Source organism: Ursus maritimus, unplaced genomic scaffold, assembly GCF_017311325.1.
Source record: "Ursus maritimus isolate PB19 unplaced genomic scaffold, ASM1731132v1 scaffold_13, whole genome shotgun sequence".
NCBI lineage: Eukaryota > Metazoa > Chordata > Mammalia > Carnivora > Ursidae > Ursus > Ursus maritimus.
Window position 1 is genome coordinate 55496696 of NW_024423675.1, and position 21831 is coordinate 55518526.

The window sequence follows — 21831 nt, forward strand, 5'->3', positions numbered from 1 at the left end:
GGTGATGATCTCTTCCTCTAAAATCTTGATTTAACAAGAACAGGGACTGGAAGTAGTAACAGAAGAAAGTTTCCTGCATTGTATATTGACCTTAGGTCTGAGCTTTAGCCCCGCTTTCATACTGATGGATGACTTTCTTTGTAAATGCAGACGGATAGAGGCGGCTCTGTGTCACACACCCCGTCCTTGCTTACTCTTAGAAGTGGACATCAAAGGAGAACTGTCTGCCAAGAGAGTCGTCAACTTGGCCACCCGATGATCTCTTGCTCTGCCTTGTGGTTTTAACTCGTCCTTTAGGAGGGCTAGATGAGATGTGTCAGCGTCTCTACCAATGTCCTAAGAAGAAAAAAGTTTTAACAGCATTACACAGCCATATGTTTATCTTCGTAAATGTTATTTGGGGCCTGAAATTGGTAGCTAGTGACATTTCTTCCAGTCCAGCTCAGTGGAGCAGGTGTTGCTTGTGGTTTTGTTCGATCTTAGGCTTATAGGAAGGAAAGGACCTGGTAACACAGTTAAGTAAGGTCAGAATCAACAGACGTGCCCGTAAGTGGAACAGGTGTATTTCAGGGGTGGCACCAGATGATGGCCATGTGCTGTCCCGAACAGCTGGTGCCGAGAAATGAGGCATAACTGAGACCCCAGATCCCTGAGGTAGCCAGGGGCTCCTGGGAGAGAGTTCAGGGAAGGGGTGTGGGCTGCACCTGGGGACACACTATTTGGGCTGATACACATGCTTGGGAAGGCTGTAGACCAGTCATTTATTTATTTGACAGAGTAAGAGAGAGCAAGAGAGAGAGAGCACAAGCAGGGGGAGCGGGAGAGGGAGAAAGAGCCTCCCCGCTGAGCAAGGAGCCTGCTGCAGGGCTTGATCCCAGGATGCTGGGATCATGACCAGAGCTGAAGGCAGATGCTTAACTGACATTATGCTACCCAGGCGTCCCCAGACCAGTCATTTAATGAAGGCCACCAGTGCAGCCTCCAGAGTCTCTTATCTATAATCTGTACAGCCAGAACTCCCCAGGGCTGGGCTGGGGGTGGCAAGTGGGGGGAGGGGAGAAATGCAGAGCTGCCCTGTCCCCTTCTTAGTGTGTGGACTACAGAGGGACTGTTCCACCAGCAGTATTTCACACACACCAGACTCCCAGTATAATTGAGGCAATTTGTGAACCCCAGTTAAGAGTCCTCCAGGGAAGATGAAAGGTTAGGATGTGGCTTGCTCTGGGAATCAGATCACAGGCGTCAGGACAGGGAGCTCGCCACTCCGTTCCCTGGGGGCACTTAATGGCCTGTCTGGGTGTTCGCTGGAATATAAGAGGGAAGCCGGGTCAACAGAGAGGCTGAAGCTGATTTTTGTAACGCGGTCTGATTACTGGCTACGTTGCCTCCTTAACTTTGCTCGGTTTTGGCCTGACCGTGGTGCGCTGCGCCCCCTGGTGGCCAGGAGGCGCAACTAGGTGCCAGCCAGCATCCCCGTGCTCGGCTTTTTCTTGATACTTCTTCCTCACCCTTCTCTTGACTGCGCCCATCTGGTCCACCCCAGGGCTCTCTGCCCCCCCTAAGCAGTAATGAATAAGATCTGAGCTTCTCCGTTTGAAGAGAAGAGCAGTGATAAAACCTTTCTTTTGTTGGCTTAGGGGAAAAGCCCCTGGTAATGAGGTGAGGCAGGCAAGGCAGGCGAGGCATGAGGTGATAAATAGGACAAGGATGAAAAGGAGAGGAAGTCAGGGGGCCTGAGTGGACTTACCCTCACAGAACATTGACATACGAAACCATGTCAAACTTGTAAGACTTGTTTATCACCTATCTTGTGTCTTTATAGGGAACGTTCTAAAGTTTCAGGAAGAAAGAATTCGAGAATTCGAGGCTGCCTGACATTTTATTCGTGTTTATTGTAGGTTCTGACTGATTTCCATGTTGTGTGCTTGAATATTAGAGATTTGATAGTGTCTGTATTTTGGAATATGGCATAGTTTGATCTAAAAATTTAGTTAACTTGTACCATAAAATGAGCAACAGCAAACAAACCTATTGCTCCAGTTTTGGGGCTTTTTACAAGTCTCCTGGATTCAGCGTTGGAGACACAAAGTTTGCCTTGTAACACCTTCTCAAGGACTTGAAGAAATGGGACAGCGGAGATCAGCGGCCATCCCTCAGCCCACTGAGTGCAGCCCGTGTGTGTCCAACAGGTGGTGAAAATGTAAAATACTATAGGTGCTAAAAAGGGAACGGTGTTTTGCACCTCATCGGCCTTTACACAAACAAGGTATACAGAACGCGGTATAAAAAAAATTTGGTCGCAGAATGTAATGTCTGTTATTTGCTTTCAGTAATGCTAAAAGTTGAGACACGAGTAAATCCGCGCCAGGAATGAAGTAACGGTTCAGATAACATGTTGCTGACTCTGGGTTATTCATCCCAGCAAGTTTGAAACCCTCCCCAGGTCTCTCTGCAGAGCCTCGGTGACCATGAACGGAGACCAGCTCCGGGGAGGGCTCCTCTTCTTTAAAATGAAACACATGACTCGGGCGGTGCCAAGTCCCGGCGCGCAGGGGGCGGGGCCCGGCCCGCCGCTGGGTGGGCGGCCGGGGGTGGGTCCGCCTATAATTAGCCGGGGAAATGCAGCCTCCCTCCCTTTTTGCTGCGGCTCCGAAGGCACGTTTAATTCTCCCTAATCCTCCGAGGGTGGCTTGGCGCGTACTTGCGTACGTGTTTCTGATCACAGCCAGACTGCGCGGGGTTGGCAGGACCCCGTGCCGCTTCAGCCAGCCGCCGAAGGAGGGAGAGGGCCAGCTGTTGTTCTCATCTGGAGGTGTGCTAGTCACTATGCTGGGGATCCTCACAATCACAGGTAAGGCAGGTGCCGAGCTGCTGTGTTCCGCCTTCGTGGCACGTGGAGTAAGTGCTTTCTTCCCTCAACCTGCACTGGGGTGGAGAGCTTCGAGGTCCGTGGCTGAACACACCGATGGGCATTCATTTCTGTGTTTGCTGACTTTCCAGTCACAAGAGCATTCTCTCTTTGGCTCAGTAAGATCCCAACACACCCAGCGTTTTCTTTCTGGCTACACAGGAATCTTCCTTCCTGTACTTAGGGGAGACCTTGAGTGTATTTGGGGCGCTTGGGGGGGAGCAGAACAGCAACAATTGAAGAGATATCGGTTAGATTAGGGTGAATTTGAAAATAGGTTGTGAAAGCCTAATCACTGGTTGTAGTCCTAAAAAAGTAAATTCCTGTTTATTTTGTAAAGGCATTTTGACCTGCTTATTAGAAACTTTCAGTGAAGGTGCACTTGGTGATTTAGGGGACTACAGTGTTAGCTCTGGTTTAAATGGCGGTTTTAATGAACACATAGTATAAAGTTGATGGCTAGAAGGTAGCAGCATTTAGGTACTTACAGCAAAAATGTATGTTTTTAAAGCATGCTTTCTAGAAATCTGGCTGTAAGTATGAATTATAATATTTAATTCGTATGTCTAGCAAATGACTTACATATATCAGACTTGTAGAAAGTGCTGACAGCTCTTCTAACTTGATATTTGGTCGTTTATGCAGTTGTGCTGTAGCCTGACTCCTTAGCAACCTGCCTGCCTGTTTTCTCCTCTCTTTGCCACTTAAGCATAAACGCCCATTGGCTAATTTATATTTCTAAGACCTGCTCTTTTCTAATTGTTTGAGATCCCTGCTCATCAAATCTATATCTTTTCTTAAAAATGCTGTATGGAATTTCTAGATTTCACATTTTTCTCAGTATAATGGCTTCTGCAAAGCCTGGTTCTTCTGTGGAATTTTAAATGAATGTGAAAGTTTAGCAAAACTAAAAATATCTCTCACTTCCTATAGATTAGCTTGTTTACTTTGAGATTTCCTTAGAATTCCTTCCCTCCGTTAATGCCATAAGCCTTTCTTCCATTTGTATAGCACAAATGTTTATGAGATAACTAGAGTTTATTATTAAATAGACTGTACAAAATAAATTAAAACCAAAATGTTTCATTTTTTCTAGATCATTACTTTTTCTCTGAGTGAAACATAGCCGTGCCAAACCCTGAGAGAGGCTGCCTGAGAGCGTGGTTTGTGGGGTGCCGTGGCTGGGGAGGGGGGCTTCTATGATTATAACTTTCTTCTTGGTGCTTTTTGCGTAGAGCATGATCTTTATTATATTCACTCCCTGATTGGTTTATCACATGCTGAGTTTCTTATGGGAAAGGAAGGTGTTTCTTTTTCGATGTAATTAAGAGGTAACAAAGTTGGGATACTTGCGGGGCTTTCAGAAATTGGTCAGATCATCCCAGTGGACTGACGAATGAATGGAAACAGTTGGAAGGATGGTCTCACTAAGGCAACTTCAAGTAACTAGGTCTGTTGCTTTCTGAGTTTCTCTTCTATTACAATGCTGGTATGGAGGACGGGTAAAATTTGGTACTTTTTCCTAGTAATAAGAAAGTGCACAGAAATTCTTACCTCCAGATTTTTTTGTAGTGAACCAAGGGAGTTTGAACTGTCATTTCTTTCCCCTTCTGCAAGTTATGCTGATAAGGAAGATTTATAATGACTAGTCTTTAGTTGGTCAGAACCTTGAAAAGCAACAAAGGCTTTTGAAAATGGCATTAAGTATTAAATACCAGATTACTCAACTAAATAATGTGAAAGAGGGTTACTCTAGTCCTCTTCAAGTGTTAACGTTATGCGTGGAGCATTTAAATTTCACAGTGAACAGGAAGGGATCAGACTGATAATATTTTTGTACTTAGGAATGAGTTTCCTTTTCTGAAAGGGAAAAGCTGTCACTGTTACTCCTCACCACCCCCTTGCTCCAGACCAGTGAAATGAAGGCAGCAGAACTTGAATTATGAAATGATGGCGTATTCTCATAGGAACTTGGTCCTTCTTGACATCTAACTTCACATCTCATGAGCAATACTTAGCTTACAACTGGAAAGTAGGCAGCGCGTGGGTGGCGCAGTGGGTTAAGCATCTGCCTTTGGCTCAGGTCATGATCCCAGGGTCCTGGATCCCCAGGGCCAAACAGGGAGCCCTCTTCTTCCTCTCCCTCTGTTGCACCGCCTGCTTGCGCGCTCGCTCTTCTCTGTCTCTCTGACAAATAAATAAATCTTAAACAAACAAACAAACAAACAAACAAAAACAAAGCATGAGCACCTGGCTGGCTTGGTCAGAATAGCATGGAACTCTTGATCTCCAGAGTCCTGAGTTCGAGCCCCATGCTGGGTGTAGAGATTACGTAAATAAATTTTTTTTTTTAAGATTTTATTTTTTATCTGACAGGGAGAGAGAAAGCCAGTGAGAGAGGGAACACAAGCAGGGGGAGTGGGAGAGGAAGGAAGCAGGCTCCCAGCAGAGGAGCCTGATGTGGGGCTCGATCCCAGGACCCTGGGATCACGCCCTGAGCCGAAGGCAGGTGCTTAACGGCTGAGCCACCCAGGCGCCCCCATAAATAATTTTTTTTTTAAAAAACTAGAAAATAAGTGATCAGATATGATGATGGAAGTGTTATCTTCCCCACCAACCCGTTAATGGTATGCCAGGAAAAAAATGCTTATTGAAGTTTGAAAGATTCTTTGAAAATACCTACCCTATTTTTTCTAACTCACATACTTTTTTGAGGCTTAACCGTGGAGTATCATGGGGAATTAGGGGAGCGTGACGCTTTGTCTCTAAAATAAACTGGGGAAGGAAGAGTCCCCCAACGTTCATGCAAGTTCCAGATTTATAATGCCTTTCTCTGTGCAAATCTTTTTACAAGATTAAAAAAAAAATCCTCTGCATGGCTGCTGCTGTCTGCCAAGGAGGCAGGTTAGTTGTTTAGAGACATGTGAGACATTGCAATGAGTCTCACACCTGCGAGAGTAATAACTACCACCATTCTCACTATTCCGTACAATAATCCTGCAGAAAGTGGATTTTTAAAGATGACAACTCCGTTGGTGTTCCACAGCTACTAAGAAGCACAGCTGTAGAGTACTTTGTAAAGAATATTAATATTGCTCTAATGGTGTCCCTGTTTTGTATGCCTGCCCAGATGTACAAGGGACCATTCAGCACCACTCTTGAGGCTGGGACAAGCGGGGACCGTCACCTGTACCCCTCCTACATGGGGTCCTGCTTCTCTGAGTTTTCATCCCAGTTAAATGTCTCCCCTTTGAGGTTTTGTGGTTAATGAGCATTACAACATGGGGAATTGGGTGTGTAGGATATAAGGGATGGATTTAGAATGTAGAGAATTTCTGGAAAAAATCCAGGCCAATGCTGCAGATTGTAGGAGAACGTTAACCAGATCCAGATGTCAGCAGCAAGCAGGCCTGATGTGCCTGCAGAACAGGGCGCACTGGTTGCTCTAAACTTAAGAAATTAATGTTGTAGCTTTTACAATATTGCACTTTTTCTCTGAAAACTGACTGTCGCTGTGCGGCGGGAATTTGAGAGCTACGTTTGGATAAAAGCGTTACAATTTTGCGATATATAATATGACCTATTTCTTGTCTTTTTTTTCTTTTAAACATCTGAAGTAGAAATAAGTTATACTTTTTATGTCTTAAGTATTTGGAAGAGAGCAGACCTTGTAGGTTTTGGACCTGCAACTGTTTTTCGCATATGTGGAGCTGGGGGGGGCGTGGCTTGTGTGGAACACAGCTTCCGTGAGAGTCCTCTGACTTTTTTTGGGGGGGGATCATGTGTCTTTTGTAACTTGGGAAGTAGGGGGATGATGACAGTTTCATAAGGAAAATGGAAATTTGCCCATGCACCTTAGAGATCTCTTATGATTGATTTTGTAAATTGAGATGGACTAACAGGACATTTATCTGGAGATTAAACAGAGTTACTGGAAAGTAACACCTAAAAGCTTTCGTGGTGCTCTACCAAAGTAGGATTTCTATGCCATAAATGATTTCAAGTTTCGTCTTTGAGACATCATTAAAAATACTTTTCATGTATTCTCACATTTACTTGACTTCATTAATATTCCACAGTCCATACATTTTTGTTCTTGATTTTTGACCTTGAAAGGTCTAAATCCCCCATGAGTGGTACTGTGTGTCAGAAAGGCCTACTCTAAAATCACTTGTTTCTGGGGAAGGACCTTTTGGGGTACCAAGAAAGTGCATCCCGGAATCAGTGATGCTTAAATGATCAAGCCTTTTGATTGTCCTCTTCCCATGCAATCCGACACATCTAAGGCAGATAATACTAGATGGAACTGATACGTTGAAAACTATAGCAGACAAGGTAAATTTACTAATGAAGCATTTCTGAGTCTGGTTGTGAATGGATTCTACTGAGCGAATCTGGGTAGGTGAACACCGGCCTGTGTTTCCTGCAAGATACTATTATCACCAGGCTTCTGTCTCTCCCCTGCTGCCTTCACTCCCAGCAGCAACCCTCCCAAACCGGGCCAGCAGGTTTGCTTACCGGGCTCTGATCTTTAACTCCTTCAGAACCAGCATGCTGACAGCACATAAAAATGCCTGGAAAAAGGTTTCTGTTAACCACAAGCTAGAACAGGGAAGGGAATGAGGATGGTCTTTCGGGAGTCCTCCCCCTTCTGGCAGCACCTGGGAAATGTACTATGTACTGCTGACCTGGAAAAGCAGGGGACGGAGTTCAACCCAAAAAGAAGGGCTGTGGCCCTGTTGGACCCACACTTGGTCCACAATGGGGTAATGTGGTGCAAATAATGAACAGGAGGGGGGGAGCCAACTCAGGATGTCTGTGCCCCGTGTTTTCCCTTAGTATCGATGTTGGGGATCAGAGGTACACACAGGTACAATATGGCATTCACGTATAGAGAATTTGAAAAGGCGACTAAGCTGTATGGATTGGTAGGTTTTTGATTGGTTTTCTGGTCCTGGTCTAGGATTGGATGTGCACGGCTTCCAGCTTGGCGGAGTTGAAAACTGTTCAATACTGCCCTCTTCTGTTCAGACACTTGCTCAGGGGTTTGGGCAGTGATTTCTACACCTGAATGTTTACTGCACAGCATGGTGGTGAAAAATTGGACCAATAAATTATTTACCAATAAGGAGGGTGTAAAAATAAATTTTTCGGCCATTATATCATAATTTTGAAAACCCTTGAATAACTTAGTTAGCCAGGAGAAAACATTCTGAGTTATTAATAGTGATCATCTCTGGACACTGTCTATAGGCATGTCGTTCCCAGTTTTCCGAATTTGAAAATCTCCTGCACTTTATACAGATCATTTTCTAATTGGTAAAAAAATGATTAAAATTAAGTCGCTCCATTCTGAAGAAGACAGTGAAGAAAAAAAAAACATTATAGAGTTTTTGTTTTATCTTACAACCAACAGATACTTCCTAACAAGCCCTAGCAGGAAGTACTAAAGGTGACCTATGTTTTAGGCAAAGACACTAAGAACAGAAACTTCAGGAAATTGGCCCAAGAGCTCCGTGCTAGATGTGGTGGAGCAGAAATTTAAAACAAAATCTGTCTCCAGAACTTCCACTCTTTTAATTTCTCCCATTCCCGAATTTGGGAGACAGTAGTTTTTCTATTAATACATTGATAAAACATATTATGGCCCGTGATGTGAGGTTAAGATGGTCTTTTAGAACCATCACCCTCTCTACTTTTGTTTTCTGTATTTTTATTAGTTGTCTGCACCTGTTTATTCTTCTGAGTGTTTTTTAATTGAAGTGTAACTACAATGTTATATTAGTTTTTATTAGTTTCAGGTGTACAACATAGTGATTAACAACTCTGTACATTACTTAATGCTCACCACGATGGTGTAGTCGCCATCTACCACCATAGATTTCCTGTGATGTACCTTTAATCTTCATGATTGTTTAATAACTGGAATTTTATACCTCTTTAATCACCTTTATAGCTATTTCACAACATCCCTAGGTACTTCTTTTAAACAATCACTTCAAACTTACAGAAAGTTGCAAAAATAAAAAAACAATACAGGAAGCATCTATATACCGTTTGTCTAGATCCATGTATTGTTAGCATCGTACTTCAGTTGCTTCATTATTTACTTTTTCTCTATGTTGGAAAACAAAACAAAACCAAAAACCAGCCTACAGGTTCCCGTTATCTCTTATATAGGCAGGAGATAGAAATTTGTCTGAAGCTTTTGAGGATAAGTTATCCACATCATTTATTCCTTAATACATAAGTGTATCTCCTAAGAAGAGATGTATTCTCTCTTATAACCGTGATACAGTATGTGTCCTATATTTACATCATTACAGCAGTTGTATATAATCTGTCATCCTTATTCCAATTTTGTAGCTAATTTAACGATGTCCATTCTAGCATTTCTTACCTTGCATCGTGAGATCCATCTGTGGGGCCGGTATTATGTGTTACATTCTTTGGCTTCATTGTTAATCTGGAACATTTCTGTAGTCTTTTTGTGTTTTAAGACATTGACACGTTTGAAGCATTTAGCTCTCCTCTCTCCATTTCCACTGCATTCCTTTGTGTTTATTTTCTCCTTTTTCACTTTAGGTTATGCATTCTTAGCTACAGATGCTGCTGTGTCGTTGTCAAGGTTTTACACACAGTGTGCAACTGGCCCTAACGTGGGTTGATGTTAAGTTTTTGCTGGTTTTGCCACCCTTACAGCTAGTAAGCATGTAAATATCCTGCCCACTCTCTCCCATCCCCCACTTCGCACCCATAGATCTTGCCTTATCCAGTTTTCACCATAATGGTTGCAAAATGGTGGTCGAGTGATCCTTTGACTCTGTGAGTACGTGGGTAGGATATACATGTTCTTTCTTCTTTTTAAATAGCATGACTATAACCATCAAAAACAGCTTTTTAATCCTGAAATAGAAGTGCTGTTTACGTCAGACGTAATAGCAGTTTTTCCATTTAAGAATGGGAGTTGACATGTCTCAATACTTTCTCTTGTCATGAGTGGCTGTTACAAATTATAAAATGTTGGGGCGCCTGGGTGGCTCAGTTGGTTAAGTGTCTGCCTTCAGCTCAGGTCATGATCCCAGGGTCCTGGGATTGAGTCCCGTCTCAGGCTCCCTGCTCAGTGAGGAGCCAGCTTCTCCCTCTGCCTGCTGCTCCCCCTGCTTGTGCTCTCTGTCAAATATATACATAAAATATTTTTTAAGATTATAAAAATGTAATTTATGGAAAATAAGCATTTTAACACTTTGAAAGTATATGGAATTAATTTTTCTTTTAAAAAGACAAACTGTGTTTTGTTCGTATTTAATGCTCCCCCTCCAGCTTTGGTCCAGCAGAGATGCCACACCCCTACCATATGACACTGGCCAAGTCATGTGACCATTTTAAAAAATAGACCGTATTTTTTAGAGCAGTGTTAGGTTCATAGCAAAAATTAGTGGAAAGTACAGAGAGTTCCTGTATGCTCCCTGCCCTCCCCCCCCCGCACAGACATAGCGTCTCCCACAGTCAAATCTCACACCAGAGTGGGACGTTTGTTACAGTCGGTGAAGCTACATTGCCACATCGTTATCGCCTAAAGTCCATAGTTGATATTAGGGTTTGCTCTTGGTGTCATACATTCTGTGGGCTTTGAACAAATGATACAATAGTCACATGTATCTACCCTTAGAGTATCATAGTGTATAGTTGACCTTGAACAGTCATGGGGTTAGGGGCCTAAGAGCTGAAAATCCAAATAGAGGGTTTGACTGCTGCAAAACTTACCATACTATTAGCCAGCTGTTGACTAGAAGGGTTACTGATAATACAAGTAGTTGACTAACATATTTTGCATGCTATATATATATATGATCCACTCTATTCTTACAATAAAAGTGAGCTAGAAAAAGAAAATGCTATTAAGGAAATCATAAGAGAAAATACATTTACAGTATTGTGCTGTATTTATTGAAAAAATCCATGTATAAGGGGCCCTGCATAGTTCAAACCCATGTTGTTCAAGGGATAACTATAGTTTTGTTATATGAAGTCTTATGTGCTCTGCCTCTTCATCCTTCCCTCCCCCAACCCTGGGCAGTACTGATTTTTTTTTTTTAAATTGTCCCTGTCGTTTTGCATGTTCCAGAATGTCCTATGATTGGAATCATACAGTGTGTAATCTTTTCAGATTGGCTTCTTTCACTCAGTGATAATGCATTTAAGGTTCTTCTGTATCTTTTCATGGCTTTGCTAGCTCATTTCTTTTTAGCGCTGAATAATGTTATATTTTCTGGATGTACCATAGTTTATTCATCCATTCATATAATGAACATCTTGGTTGCTTCCAAGTGTGTGCAATTATGAAAAAAGCTATAAACATCCATCTGTCGGTTTTTGTGTAGACATGTTTTCAGCTCATTTGGGTTAAGTACCAAGGAGCAGGGTTGCTATATCATGGTAAGAAAATGTTTAGTTTTACGGAAAACTGTCAAACTGTCTTTGAAAGTGGTTGTACCATTTTGCAATAACCACATAACCATTTTTGAAGTCCCGTTTCTTCGCCAGTTGGAAGGACAAGGTGAATTCTTCCTTCAAGCCCAAAGGCGTTGTGACCCTAAATGATAGCTTTGTAATGAGAACATGCACGAGGTCCACAGTTCTTGTTTTTAAACTCAGGAAGTTAAAAGTTCTTACAACCAAACCAACCCATACCTAATGTGCTGCATCCTTCTATCCCTTCTGCCATCACTATGCATTGCGATTTCGGAGTCTACCACCTAATAGCTCAGATCAGAGAGGCAGCTCAGGAATCCAACAGTATTGAGGTCTAGCAGTTTGCCAGTCATTTAGCCATGATGATTTTCAGGCTTTGAGTGTGCTTGTGTTTGAAGAGACCCATTGGGGTGATGCGCAGGACCCCCCAGGGCGCTTTCCTTGCAGGCTTGTGAGGCCAGAGCACCGGGCCGCTGGGCCACGAGGAGGCTATGCCCTCTGTGACGCACGCGGTGGCCTCCAGGGGGCGCCCTCGTCAGCGGCCTCAGTGTCCATTCCGCCATGGGGCAGCTGGGAGAAGCAGCTTGGGCCTCCCGGGCCCCTGTAGCGCTTCTCTGCCGGCTGGCGGCGAGCGATGCCCTGGTGGAGTAACCTTTGCTGTGAGTAGCGCGGCCCCCAGTGGCAGCGGCGGTTCGCCCGGGGACACGGCGGGCGGGTCGGTTTTGAGGGCCACCCCAGCACCCAGAAGGTGGTTCTGACAATACTAGCTTCTAGGATTATTTAGGTCACTAGAGACTGTAGACCCGTTGGTTGACCAGTTAGGATTTAAAATTTTCATGTGATCCTATATCCCCTTTTAAAGAAATGTGTTCAGCCCATATACCGCTCTGTATAGAGACGATCTCAGTATTGGTAGGTCCGCTGGAGCTGTCGGTAGCTGTTTTGTTCCTCCAGTTGGCAGCTGTTCATTTTTGTCTCTCTAGTTGTGACTGCAAACATTCCAATCATCCCAGAATTTAAGAAAAAGTGTTTCAGATTGAAACAGATTTTGGAGCGTGGAGGAAAAAGAGGGAGGAAAATAGTGTAACACCTGCTTTCTCCACTATGTTAGCAAAATGTCTGCATTTTCCAATGAATTTTAGAAAGGTTACTTAATGAGTGTTTTTCTCTCATGCATGCTGGAAGGAAATTTAATTTATATTTACGTACATTTTTAGCAAAATTGTACTAGAATGGAGTTTATTATTGGGGTTTGACTTTTTTCTCTAGTGTATTTTCAATGCTATTGTACACCTTTTTAAAAAAGCCACATCTCAGGGTGTCTGGGTGGCTCAGTTGGTTAAGCGTCTGCCTTCGGCTGGGATCATGATCCCAGGGTCCTGGGATCCAGCCCCGAGTTGGGCTCTCTGCTCAGGGGGTAGCCTGTTTCTCCCTCTGCCTGCTGCTTCCCCTGCTTGTGCTCTCTCTCTCTCCTCCCTCTCCCTGTCAAATAAATAAATAAATATCTTTAAAAAAAAAGTCACATCTCCTGTGTTACATTAACAAGGTTTGGGTAAAGTTTTTTTCATGAATGTAGTTTTGTAATTGGGGAAATTAACAAAAATCTTAAAAATTATTTATTGTAGAGTGAGCGAGAGAGCCAGGGGAAGGCTAAGGGGAGAGACAGTGAGAATCTCAAGTGGACTCTGTGAGCCCATGAGGACCATGTTTTATATGTATTTGCAAATATATCTGTATTTCATATATTTATGGATATATTCTAAGTATTGGTATGGATACTGTATATAATTATTAAACTTCATTTTATGCTGTGGGCATTAAGTATATTGCTATAATTTTATTAAGACCTTTTCTGTGTCCATTTTAATTGACTTAGAGAAAATAAGAAAATTCACAGAAGCAAAACTAAAACATATTACAGGGGCACCTGGGTAGCTCAGTTCGTTGGGCATCCGACTCTTGATTTCACCTCAGGTCATGATCTCAGGGATTTAGCCTCGAGTTGGGCTCTGTGTTCTGTGGGGAGTTGGCTTGAGATCTTTCTCTTTCCCTCTGCCCTTCCCCCCACTCTGTGCTCACTCACTCACTCTCTCTCAAATAAATAAACGAATCTTTAAAAAAGTATTAATTTTTTTTAAAAAATCACATTTCTGTCCCCCAGAGATCATGTGAGGGGTATGTGTGTGCCAGGGGCAGGGTAGGGGGTGGTAGAGGGCGGGTTAAATCAAAATGGAATCATACTGTATATACTGTTTGATAACCTGCTTTTTTTTAAGTTAAATTTCAACTTTTTCCTTTCAGTAAAAGTTCATCTCATCTAATCCTAAATCATAATCACATTTCTCCAAGAAAAGCCAAAAATGTCCTTTGGCTAGTTTGCCCTAACTAATAACCAGTCTAGGACCATGCGTAGTATGTCTTATTGTTATGCTTCTTAAATTTATTAGTTTAGCACAGTATCTCCCTCCCTTTATTGAATCACATTGATTTCCGTTTTTAAACCCTCAGTGATTTTTTTCTTTTTCTTTCTTTTTTATTTTTTTTAAATTTCAAAACTATAGAGGGCGCCTGGGTGGCTCAGTCGGTTAAGCGGGCTGCCTTCTGCTCAGGTCATTATCGCGGACTCTCAGGATCAAAACCTGCATAGCTCCCTGCTCAGCGGGGAGTCTGCTTCTCCCCCTGCTTGTGCTTTCCTCTCTCTCTCTCTTAAATAAATACATAAAAAATCTTTTTAAAAATTTCAAAACTATAGACAAATATAATACACAGCCACATATGCTCGACCTGAGTTACTGAGATTCTAGCACATTCTCTCTCCTGCCCACCCCCACCCTCAGTCTCTCTCCTTAAACTATTTGAAAGTTACTTGCTGACAGTCTGCTTGGGTTTTTGTTTGATTTTTGTCCACTGTGACATTGACGTATCCGGCCAAGCTAGTTGTCGTACAGAATATCCTTCATTGATTGATCTGATTGTTTCCTCACAGTTAGATTCCATTAAGCATAGTTGGCAGGAGTACGGTACGTGATTTACTGGCCTTCCAGGGCCTCACGTCAGAATGCGCAATGATAGTTTCGTTCCATTACTGGGGATGTTAAGTTTAAGGCAGTACTTGCCAGGTTTTTCCACTGTAAAGGAAGTTTTTCCTTTGATCTGTGTGTCGATACTCTAAAATATAGGTTTCCTAACAACCTTTCACCCAATGGTAGTAGCATTTCTGGATTTTTGACTGAATAAGTTATTACGAAGGTATTGGTAAAGAGCAGTTTTCTTAATGTGATGACAAACAGCCAGCGAGACTTTTTCAAGTGAGATGACCAGTTAAGCAATCGCAGATGAGACAGTTTCCTTGCTCTGCGTTCAAGTCCTTTCTCCTCTGACTCCTGTCTTTTTTGTTTGTTTCTGAATGGCTGATTTTAATGGTGATACGACTAGTTCCAAATTTATTTAGTCACACCCACATTCAAAAGAGTAAAACTTACTCTAACCACGCTTGCCAAGAAACAGTGTTGCATATTATTTTATATTTAACATAATCAGAAATGATTTTTTATTTTTCTAAGCAACTGAAAAAGTCTAGTTCAGTTGACCCTACTGATGAACTGAACTAAAACATGGCTTTCTCTTCCCCAAATAACTATAAAAGAAAATCCACTTCATGTTATTTCATGTAAGTAGATCGTACCTGATGAATGACACAAACACATCTTCAAAGACCATAATGCTCCACATTTTCATGGCTCAACAGCTGTTTACCATTGTCTAGGAGGAGCCTATGTGATTGGCTATAAAAGAAGCATTTTTGTTAACTCTTGTCCTTAATGATGTGAATTTTGATGCAGTACAATTTTGAAATTCTAATGAGTGACTACAGATCAATGTGGAAATTATATCTAAATTTATTGATTTATTGATTTGCACTTGTCATGAAGAAGTATTCCCTGTTCCCCCTATTTACTTTTTTAGTATCACTGTTGATTCGTGGATTCTTCTTTTGTTCAGTGTTTTGTAATCCCATCCTTGTCATTATTCTTTCTTATGCTTCAGTGTTGGTCCAGCAGGAGGCCCCTTCAAGTTGACTCCTGTGTCCCTCTGATAAGCCTCTCTCAGCTTTTGAGCACCACCTTTTTTAAAAAAAAAAATTTTTTTTTAAGATTTTATTTATTTATTTGACAGAGATAGCCAGCGAGAGAGGGAACACAAGCAGGGGGAGTGGGAGAGGAAGAAGCAGGCTCATAGCGGAAGAGCCTGATGTGGGGCTCGATCCCACAACACCGGGATCACGCCCTGAGCCGAAGGCAGACACTTAACCGCTGTGCCACCCAGGCGCCCCTAAAATTTTTTTTTGTTTGAGTCTAATTGACCTACAACATTACATTAGTTGCAGGTGTACAGCACAACGATTCAAGTTTCTGCGTTACACTATTGAGCACCTCCTGTCTGTCATGATAAATTGTTCCTTGCACTTTCCCAATCCCAGTCCAGAATTTCCCCATGCAGCTCTTGTCCGTTTTTTGAGACTCGTTAAAGAGACCACCAGCTAGTGGTCACGTAGAATGCCCCTCCTTTAGATTTGTCTAGATTCTTTTGTTGTTAGTTAGCTTATTTTTCTAAAACAGGATGGATTCTCGGTCACGGGTGTGATGATTGATTCCATTTCCTGTTGCAGCAGAACGTACACCATCTGCTTGCCCCACTTTAGGGATTTTGTAGCTACTTACATTTAACTAGTATTCTGGTACGCGAGTGTGTTAACTTCCCTTCACAGGGAACAGAAGGAGCAGAGTAGTATCTTTAAACCTGAATTTTTAAAGGTCATTTGAAAGAAGTAGCTGCTGCCTCATGGACTGAGATTTACAAATCCTGAGAGGACTGTTAGCCTATCATGAAATTGTCTGACATTAAAGAAACTATTACTTGTTATGTTTTTTAAATATGTAATTTTTTCTGAACTGTAATAATTTTATTCTTCTCCACCACCCTCCTTTTTCTGCTTAACAGTTGGGCAGAGAGAGTCTGAAGATGTGAGTGAAAGAGCCTCAGATAAAGCGATGGCTGCTGGCTCCGTGGTTGTTCAAGACATGGCAAAGGATGGGCAGGAGGAAATGCCTGAAATCATCGACCAGATTCCTTCTTCGGAAAGCAATTTAGAAGAGCTCATACAACCTGCTGAGTCCCAGGCTAATGATGTTGGATTTAAGAAGGTGTTTAAGTTTGTTGGCTTTAAATTCACTGTAAAAAAGGATAAGACCGAGAAGTCTGACACCGTGCAGCTGCTCACTGTCAAAAAAGATGAAGGTGAAGGAGCGGGAGTGGCAGACGGGGCAGGTGACCACCAGGAGCCCAGCCAGGAGCCCGGAGAAGCAACAGCCAAAGAAAGGGAACTGAAACAATCCACAGAGAAACCCGAAGAAACCCTTAAATCTGAGCAAAGCAGCACAGAAACCTCTCTTCAGGCTGAGTCTGGTCAAGCAGCAGAAGAAGGCAAAGAGGAAGGAGAAGAAAAACAAAAAGAACCCACCAAATCTCCAGACTCTCCAGCTAGTCCTGTGGCCAGTGAAACGGCGTCTCCCTTCAAAAAATTCTTCACGCAAGGTTGGGCTGGCTGGAGAAAAAAGACCAGTTTCAGGAAGCCTAAGGAGGAGGAGCTGGAAGCTTCCGAGAAGAAAAAGGACCAAGAGCCAGAGAAAGGAGACACGGAAGAACAGGAAAAGGTGGAAGATCCCGCTGAGAAACTGGCTGCCCCCGAGCAGCCACGGGAGCAGCCACGGCCACGGGAGGTCACTGAGAGTGTTAGTGCTGCCAGACTGTCGGCGGAATACGAGAAGGTGGAGCTGCCCTCCGAAGATGAAGCCCCGGGAGCCCCTGAAGAGAAAGTCGCCCCTTTAGCAACCGAAGTGTTTGATGATAAAGTAGAGATTGTTGCCGAAGTCCACGTTAGCATGCCGGAGAAGACGACAGAAGAGGAGAAGGCTGAGGTGGAGGAAGAAGTAGAGCCCTTGCCATCTGAAAAAGGGGAGGAAACACAGGCTGAGCTGGAGAAAGCCGAACCTGCTGAGGAGCTGGTCAAGACGAAAGAAGTGTGCGCCCCCGGAGGGGACCAACACGCCCAGCCCACCGACCTGAGCCCCGAGGAGAAGGCGCCCTCTGCACAGCCCGAGGGCGTCGTGAGTGAGGTGGACATGCTGTCCTCACAAGAGAGAATGAAAGTGCAAGGAAGCCCTTTAAAGAAGCTTTTCACTAGCACTGGCCTAAAAAAGCTTTCTGGAAAGAAACAGAAAGGGAAAAGAGGAGGGGATGAAGAGTCGGGGGAGCAGCAGCACGTGGCCGCAGAGTCTCCAGATAGTACAGATGAACAGAAGGGCGAGAGCTCTGCTTCGTCCCCCGAGGAACCGGAGGAGATCACGTGTCTAGAGAAAGGCATCGCCGACGCACACCAGGATGGGGAAGCTGAGGAAGGAACTGTTTCTGACGGGGAGAAGAAGAGAGAAGGTGTCACTCCCTGGGCATCTTTCAAGAAGATGGTGACGCCCAAGAAACGTGTCAGAAGGCTTTCTGAAAGTGATAAAGAAGATGAACTAGATAAAGTCAAGAGTGCCACCTTGTCTTCCACGGAGAGCGCGGCGTCTGAGTTGCAGGAGGAAGCCAAAGGAAATGGGGAAGAGCAGAAGCCAGAAGAGCCAAAGCGCAAAGTTGATACTTCGGTATCTTGGGAAGCTTTGATTTGTGTGGGATCATCCAAGAAAAGAGCAAGAAAAGCATCATCTTCTGATGATGAAGGGGAACCGAGAGCAATGGGAGGAGACAGCCAGAAACCAGATGATGCTGGAAAAGACAGAGAAACAGGAGCAGACGCTGCCCTTGCCAGTTCCCAAGAACATGATCAGGGGCCGGGAAGCTCCTCACCTGAGCAGGCTGGAAGCCCCACCGAGGGGGAGGGAGTTTCCACCTGGGAGTCCTTCAAAAGATTAGTCACTCCAAGAAAAAAATCGAAGTCAAAACTGGAGGAGAAGAGCGAAGACTCTGGACCTGGGTCTGGTATAGAACATTCAGCTTCAGATGTTGAACCTGGAAAGGAAGAGTCTTGGGTTTCCATTAAGAAGTTTATTCCCGGACGAAGGAAGAAAAGGTCCGATGGGAAGGCAGAACAAGCCGCTGTGGAAGGTGTAGGGCCAGCAGAGGTCAACGAAGAGGATCCTGATGTCCCGGCCGTGGTACCTCTGTCTGAGTACGATGCGGTGGAAAGGGAGAAAATCGAAGCACAGCAAGCCCAGAAGAGTGAGGAGAAGCCGGAGCAGAAGGTAGCCGTGTCCGTGTCAGAGGAGATCAGTACGAGTGTGGTTCATGGGGTGACGGTGACTGTCCCTGACGTGGCAAGGGCTGTTAGCAATGTCGAAGAGAGGTCGCCATCTTGGATATCCGCTTCGGTGACAGAACCACTTGAAGAAACAGAAGATGAAGCCAAACCCCTAACTGGGGAGGTATTCGAAGGAGAAGGCCTTGCAGAGGAAACCTCCACTGTTACCAAAACTCTGCCAGAGGGTCAAGATGCCACAGATGACACAGTCGCGAGTGAAGCGGAGTTAACTTCAGAAGCCGTGACCGCTGCAGAGGCCGCAGAGGCCGCAGAGGCCGCAGAGGCCCTTCGTGCTGAAGAAGCAGCAGAAGCGTCTGGTGCCGAAGAGACCGCCGACATGGTCTCCGCCGTTTCTCAGCTCACCGACTCTGCAGACACCACAGAGGAAGCAACACCCGTTCAGGAGGTGGAAGGCGGTGTGCCAGACCTGGAAGACCAAGAGAGGCGGACTCAAGAGGTCCTGCAGGCAGTTGCGGAAAAAGTTCGAGAAGAATCACCGCCGCCTGACACCAGAGCGCCAGAAGACACGATGCCGACGATGCAGGAAGTAGGAGCCAAAATACCAGCCAAGGTGGAAGAAGCGGAAGAGGAGTCTGAAGGGCTGGACCTGAAGAAAGAAGTGGATGGAGGGCTGGACGTATGTGCCCAGGAAGCCAAAGCTGAGACTTTGACACAAGGGCAAGTCGTCGGACGGGCCGCCCCAGAAAGCTTTGAGAAAGTTCCTCCCGGCACAGACAGCGTAGAGCCCAGTGAGCTGAGAACCACCTGTCAGGCGGAAACCTTGGCTGGGGTAAAATCAGAATTGATTCTGGAACCGGCTGTCGCTCCTGACTCAGCTGAAACCCTTACAGACGGCGAGGCGAACGGAAGCACCCCTGTAGCGGATCTTGACGCGCTCCACGTAGCGCAGCGAGAGCAGATCCTCGAGCCGCACGGAGATGCTGAGCTCGCGCCGGGTGCACCGTCCCGGGTCCCCGAGGCGGAGGCACTTCCTCCAGCACCCGCTAGTTGTCCGTCCCAGGAAGAAAAGGAAGGACAGCCAGAAACGGAAGAGGTTCTAGAACATACGGACAAAGAGACACCAGTGGAGACCGTACCCGTTCTTTCGAAGACAGACGCGCTTCAAGAGGAAGGTCAGTTTCCCGGCGGGCAAAGCCAAGAGAAACGGCCCGTCGAAGGCCCCGACGCGCCTGCAGACCCCGAAACCGCCGTCAGTCAGGACACGACAAGTGAGGTGGCCCTTCCAGATGGGGCTCCTGAAGAACCCGAATTTCAGAAGGATGGCGGTGCTGACGTCCGGAGCCCGGCACCGTCTCCCACCCCCGCGGAGAGAGAGGTGGACGTTCAAGGAGAAAGGGAGGAAACGGAAGCAAGGCCGCCGCAAGCCGCCGAGCAGGAGCTCGAGCGGATACCAGCCGTGAGCGGGTCTGAGGAGCAGACGGAGAGCGTGGCCGTCGCCGACGGGGAGGACGAGGTTACTGCTTCGGAAGAACGCTCCGCGCGGCTCGTGCAGGAGGCGGCGGTACGCACGGAAGTTCACGGCCAGGGCGCGGAGGCGTCACTCACGCCGGCGGCTGCAGCGGCGGCGGAGGAGGTCTTAGGAGAACCGGTCGAGGTTTTAGAAACCGCGGAAACTCTGGAATCCGCAGATGCACACTTAGTACCAGAAGAAGGATCCTCCGAGAAAGCCGCGGACCTGACTGCCCAGCCAGGGGAGGTCGAGCTGCCCACGGGGACCGCGGCTCAGCCGGAGTCGGTACCGGTACCCGCGGCGGCGGCGCCCGAGCCGGGCGTCCGTGCCGACCGAGAAGGAGACGAAACCACACCGCGCAGACCGGCCGCCGGAGAAGAGGCCGCGCCGGCGGCTTGTCAGGAAGGCCCGGCGCGTGAAGCAAGAGCGGAAGATGTAAAGGCCGGAAACGAGGTTTTGGAACTCGAGACTGAGAGCAGTAAACTCGTACAAAATGTCATCCAGACCGTTGTTGACCAGCTAGTGAGCACGGAAGGAACAGCCGCGGGTTCGCAGACACAGGCGCAGCCGATGATCGTGGACACCCCAGAGGCAGGACCACACTCTGAGACCGAAGAAGGGGACCTCCAGGCCTCATCACAGGATGGAGCTCAAGCGGAGGCAGCCAAAGAAGAATCCGCGCTCACCACCGTGGAACAGACGCTCTCTGACATTTCCGAAGCCGTGAGTGAAGCGTCAGCAAAGATCACACGTGTTGAGGTAGAAAGTTCCAGTGTTAGTGACCAGCAGCTTGAAGAGGCAGTTCTCCCGTCTGAGGAGAAGAAAGAAACAACCGGGACCGAGTCGATTGCAGAAGATGGTGACCATGCTGGGTTAGAGGAAGGGCTAGAGGAGCCCCTGTCTCAGTCCCGAGAAGATGAAAAAGCTGATGCTGGTGATGCCCCTGAGAACCAGCTCTCAGCCCGGGAAGATGCCGAGGCCCCAGGAAGCTTAAGCAGAGAGGCCGCGGACGCAGATGGACCAACAGCGAAAGAGCAGGAAGGTGGCCAGGAAGCCGAATTTCAGGAAGGAAAAGTCCACAGCGAGTCAGAAGACATCACACCCCAGACACAGGAGGACGCTCAGAAACAGGAGGGAGAACCGGCAAAATCAGAACGCACAGGATCCTAAAACATCGTGTAAGCCAGCTTCCTTTTCCCCTCTAGCAATCCTTTCCTCTTTCTTGCCATGTTGTTATAAGGGAAGCAGGAGTTTGAATCGTTGACTTCATGCAGAACCTTTAGTTGGAAAGAGCAGTCAAGGAGATCTAGGTTCCCCTCCTTTTTCCCCTCACCGACCTGCCATTCAGTCTTACTGGTGTCGTGAAAAGAATGAGCTCGTTTTATTACCCGTAGGCGCCTGCTTTCAGAGAAAATGAAAGGGCGTGTATGTTTGGCTGGAAGGCATAAGAAACATGTTGTGCTCCCAGCACCATACTAGCCAGTTTATTGAATTTTTCTTTATAACCAGAAGTCCATAGTAAGTTGATATGCTACAGCTTGAAATTTTAGTTGATAACTTTCTAGAAAAAAAAAAAAATTCTCCCCATCAGTAGTAACAGGCACTTAAAAATTGCCCAGT

General features: G+C 45.6%; 1 protein-coding gene across 2 annotated transcripts in view; it reads left to right on the forward strand.

Annotated features, from left to right (window-relative positions):
• Positions 1 to 21831, forward strand: part of AKAP12 (A-kinase anchoring protein 12) — a 94943-nt gene that overhangs the window by 70160 nt on the left and 2952 nt on the right. The window contains exons 1-2 of one of the 2 annotated variants that reach the window (XM_040627962.1): positions 2812 to 2851; positions 16385 to 21389. In XM_040627962.1, the coding sequence (XP_040483896.1) occupies positions 2827 to 2851; positions 16385 to 21381 (5022 nt within the window). In that variant the 5' untranslated portion in view covers positions 2812 to 2826 and the 3' untranslated portion in view covers positions 21382 to 21389. Of the gene's footprint in view, positions 1 to 2811; positions 2852 to 16384; positions 21390 to 21831 lie in introns of those variants that run through there. The other variant, XM_040627961.1, reaches the window with a different exon arrangement.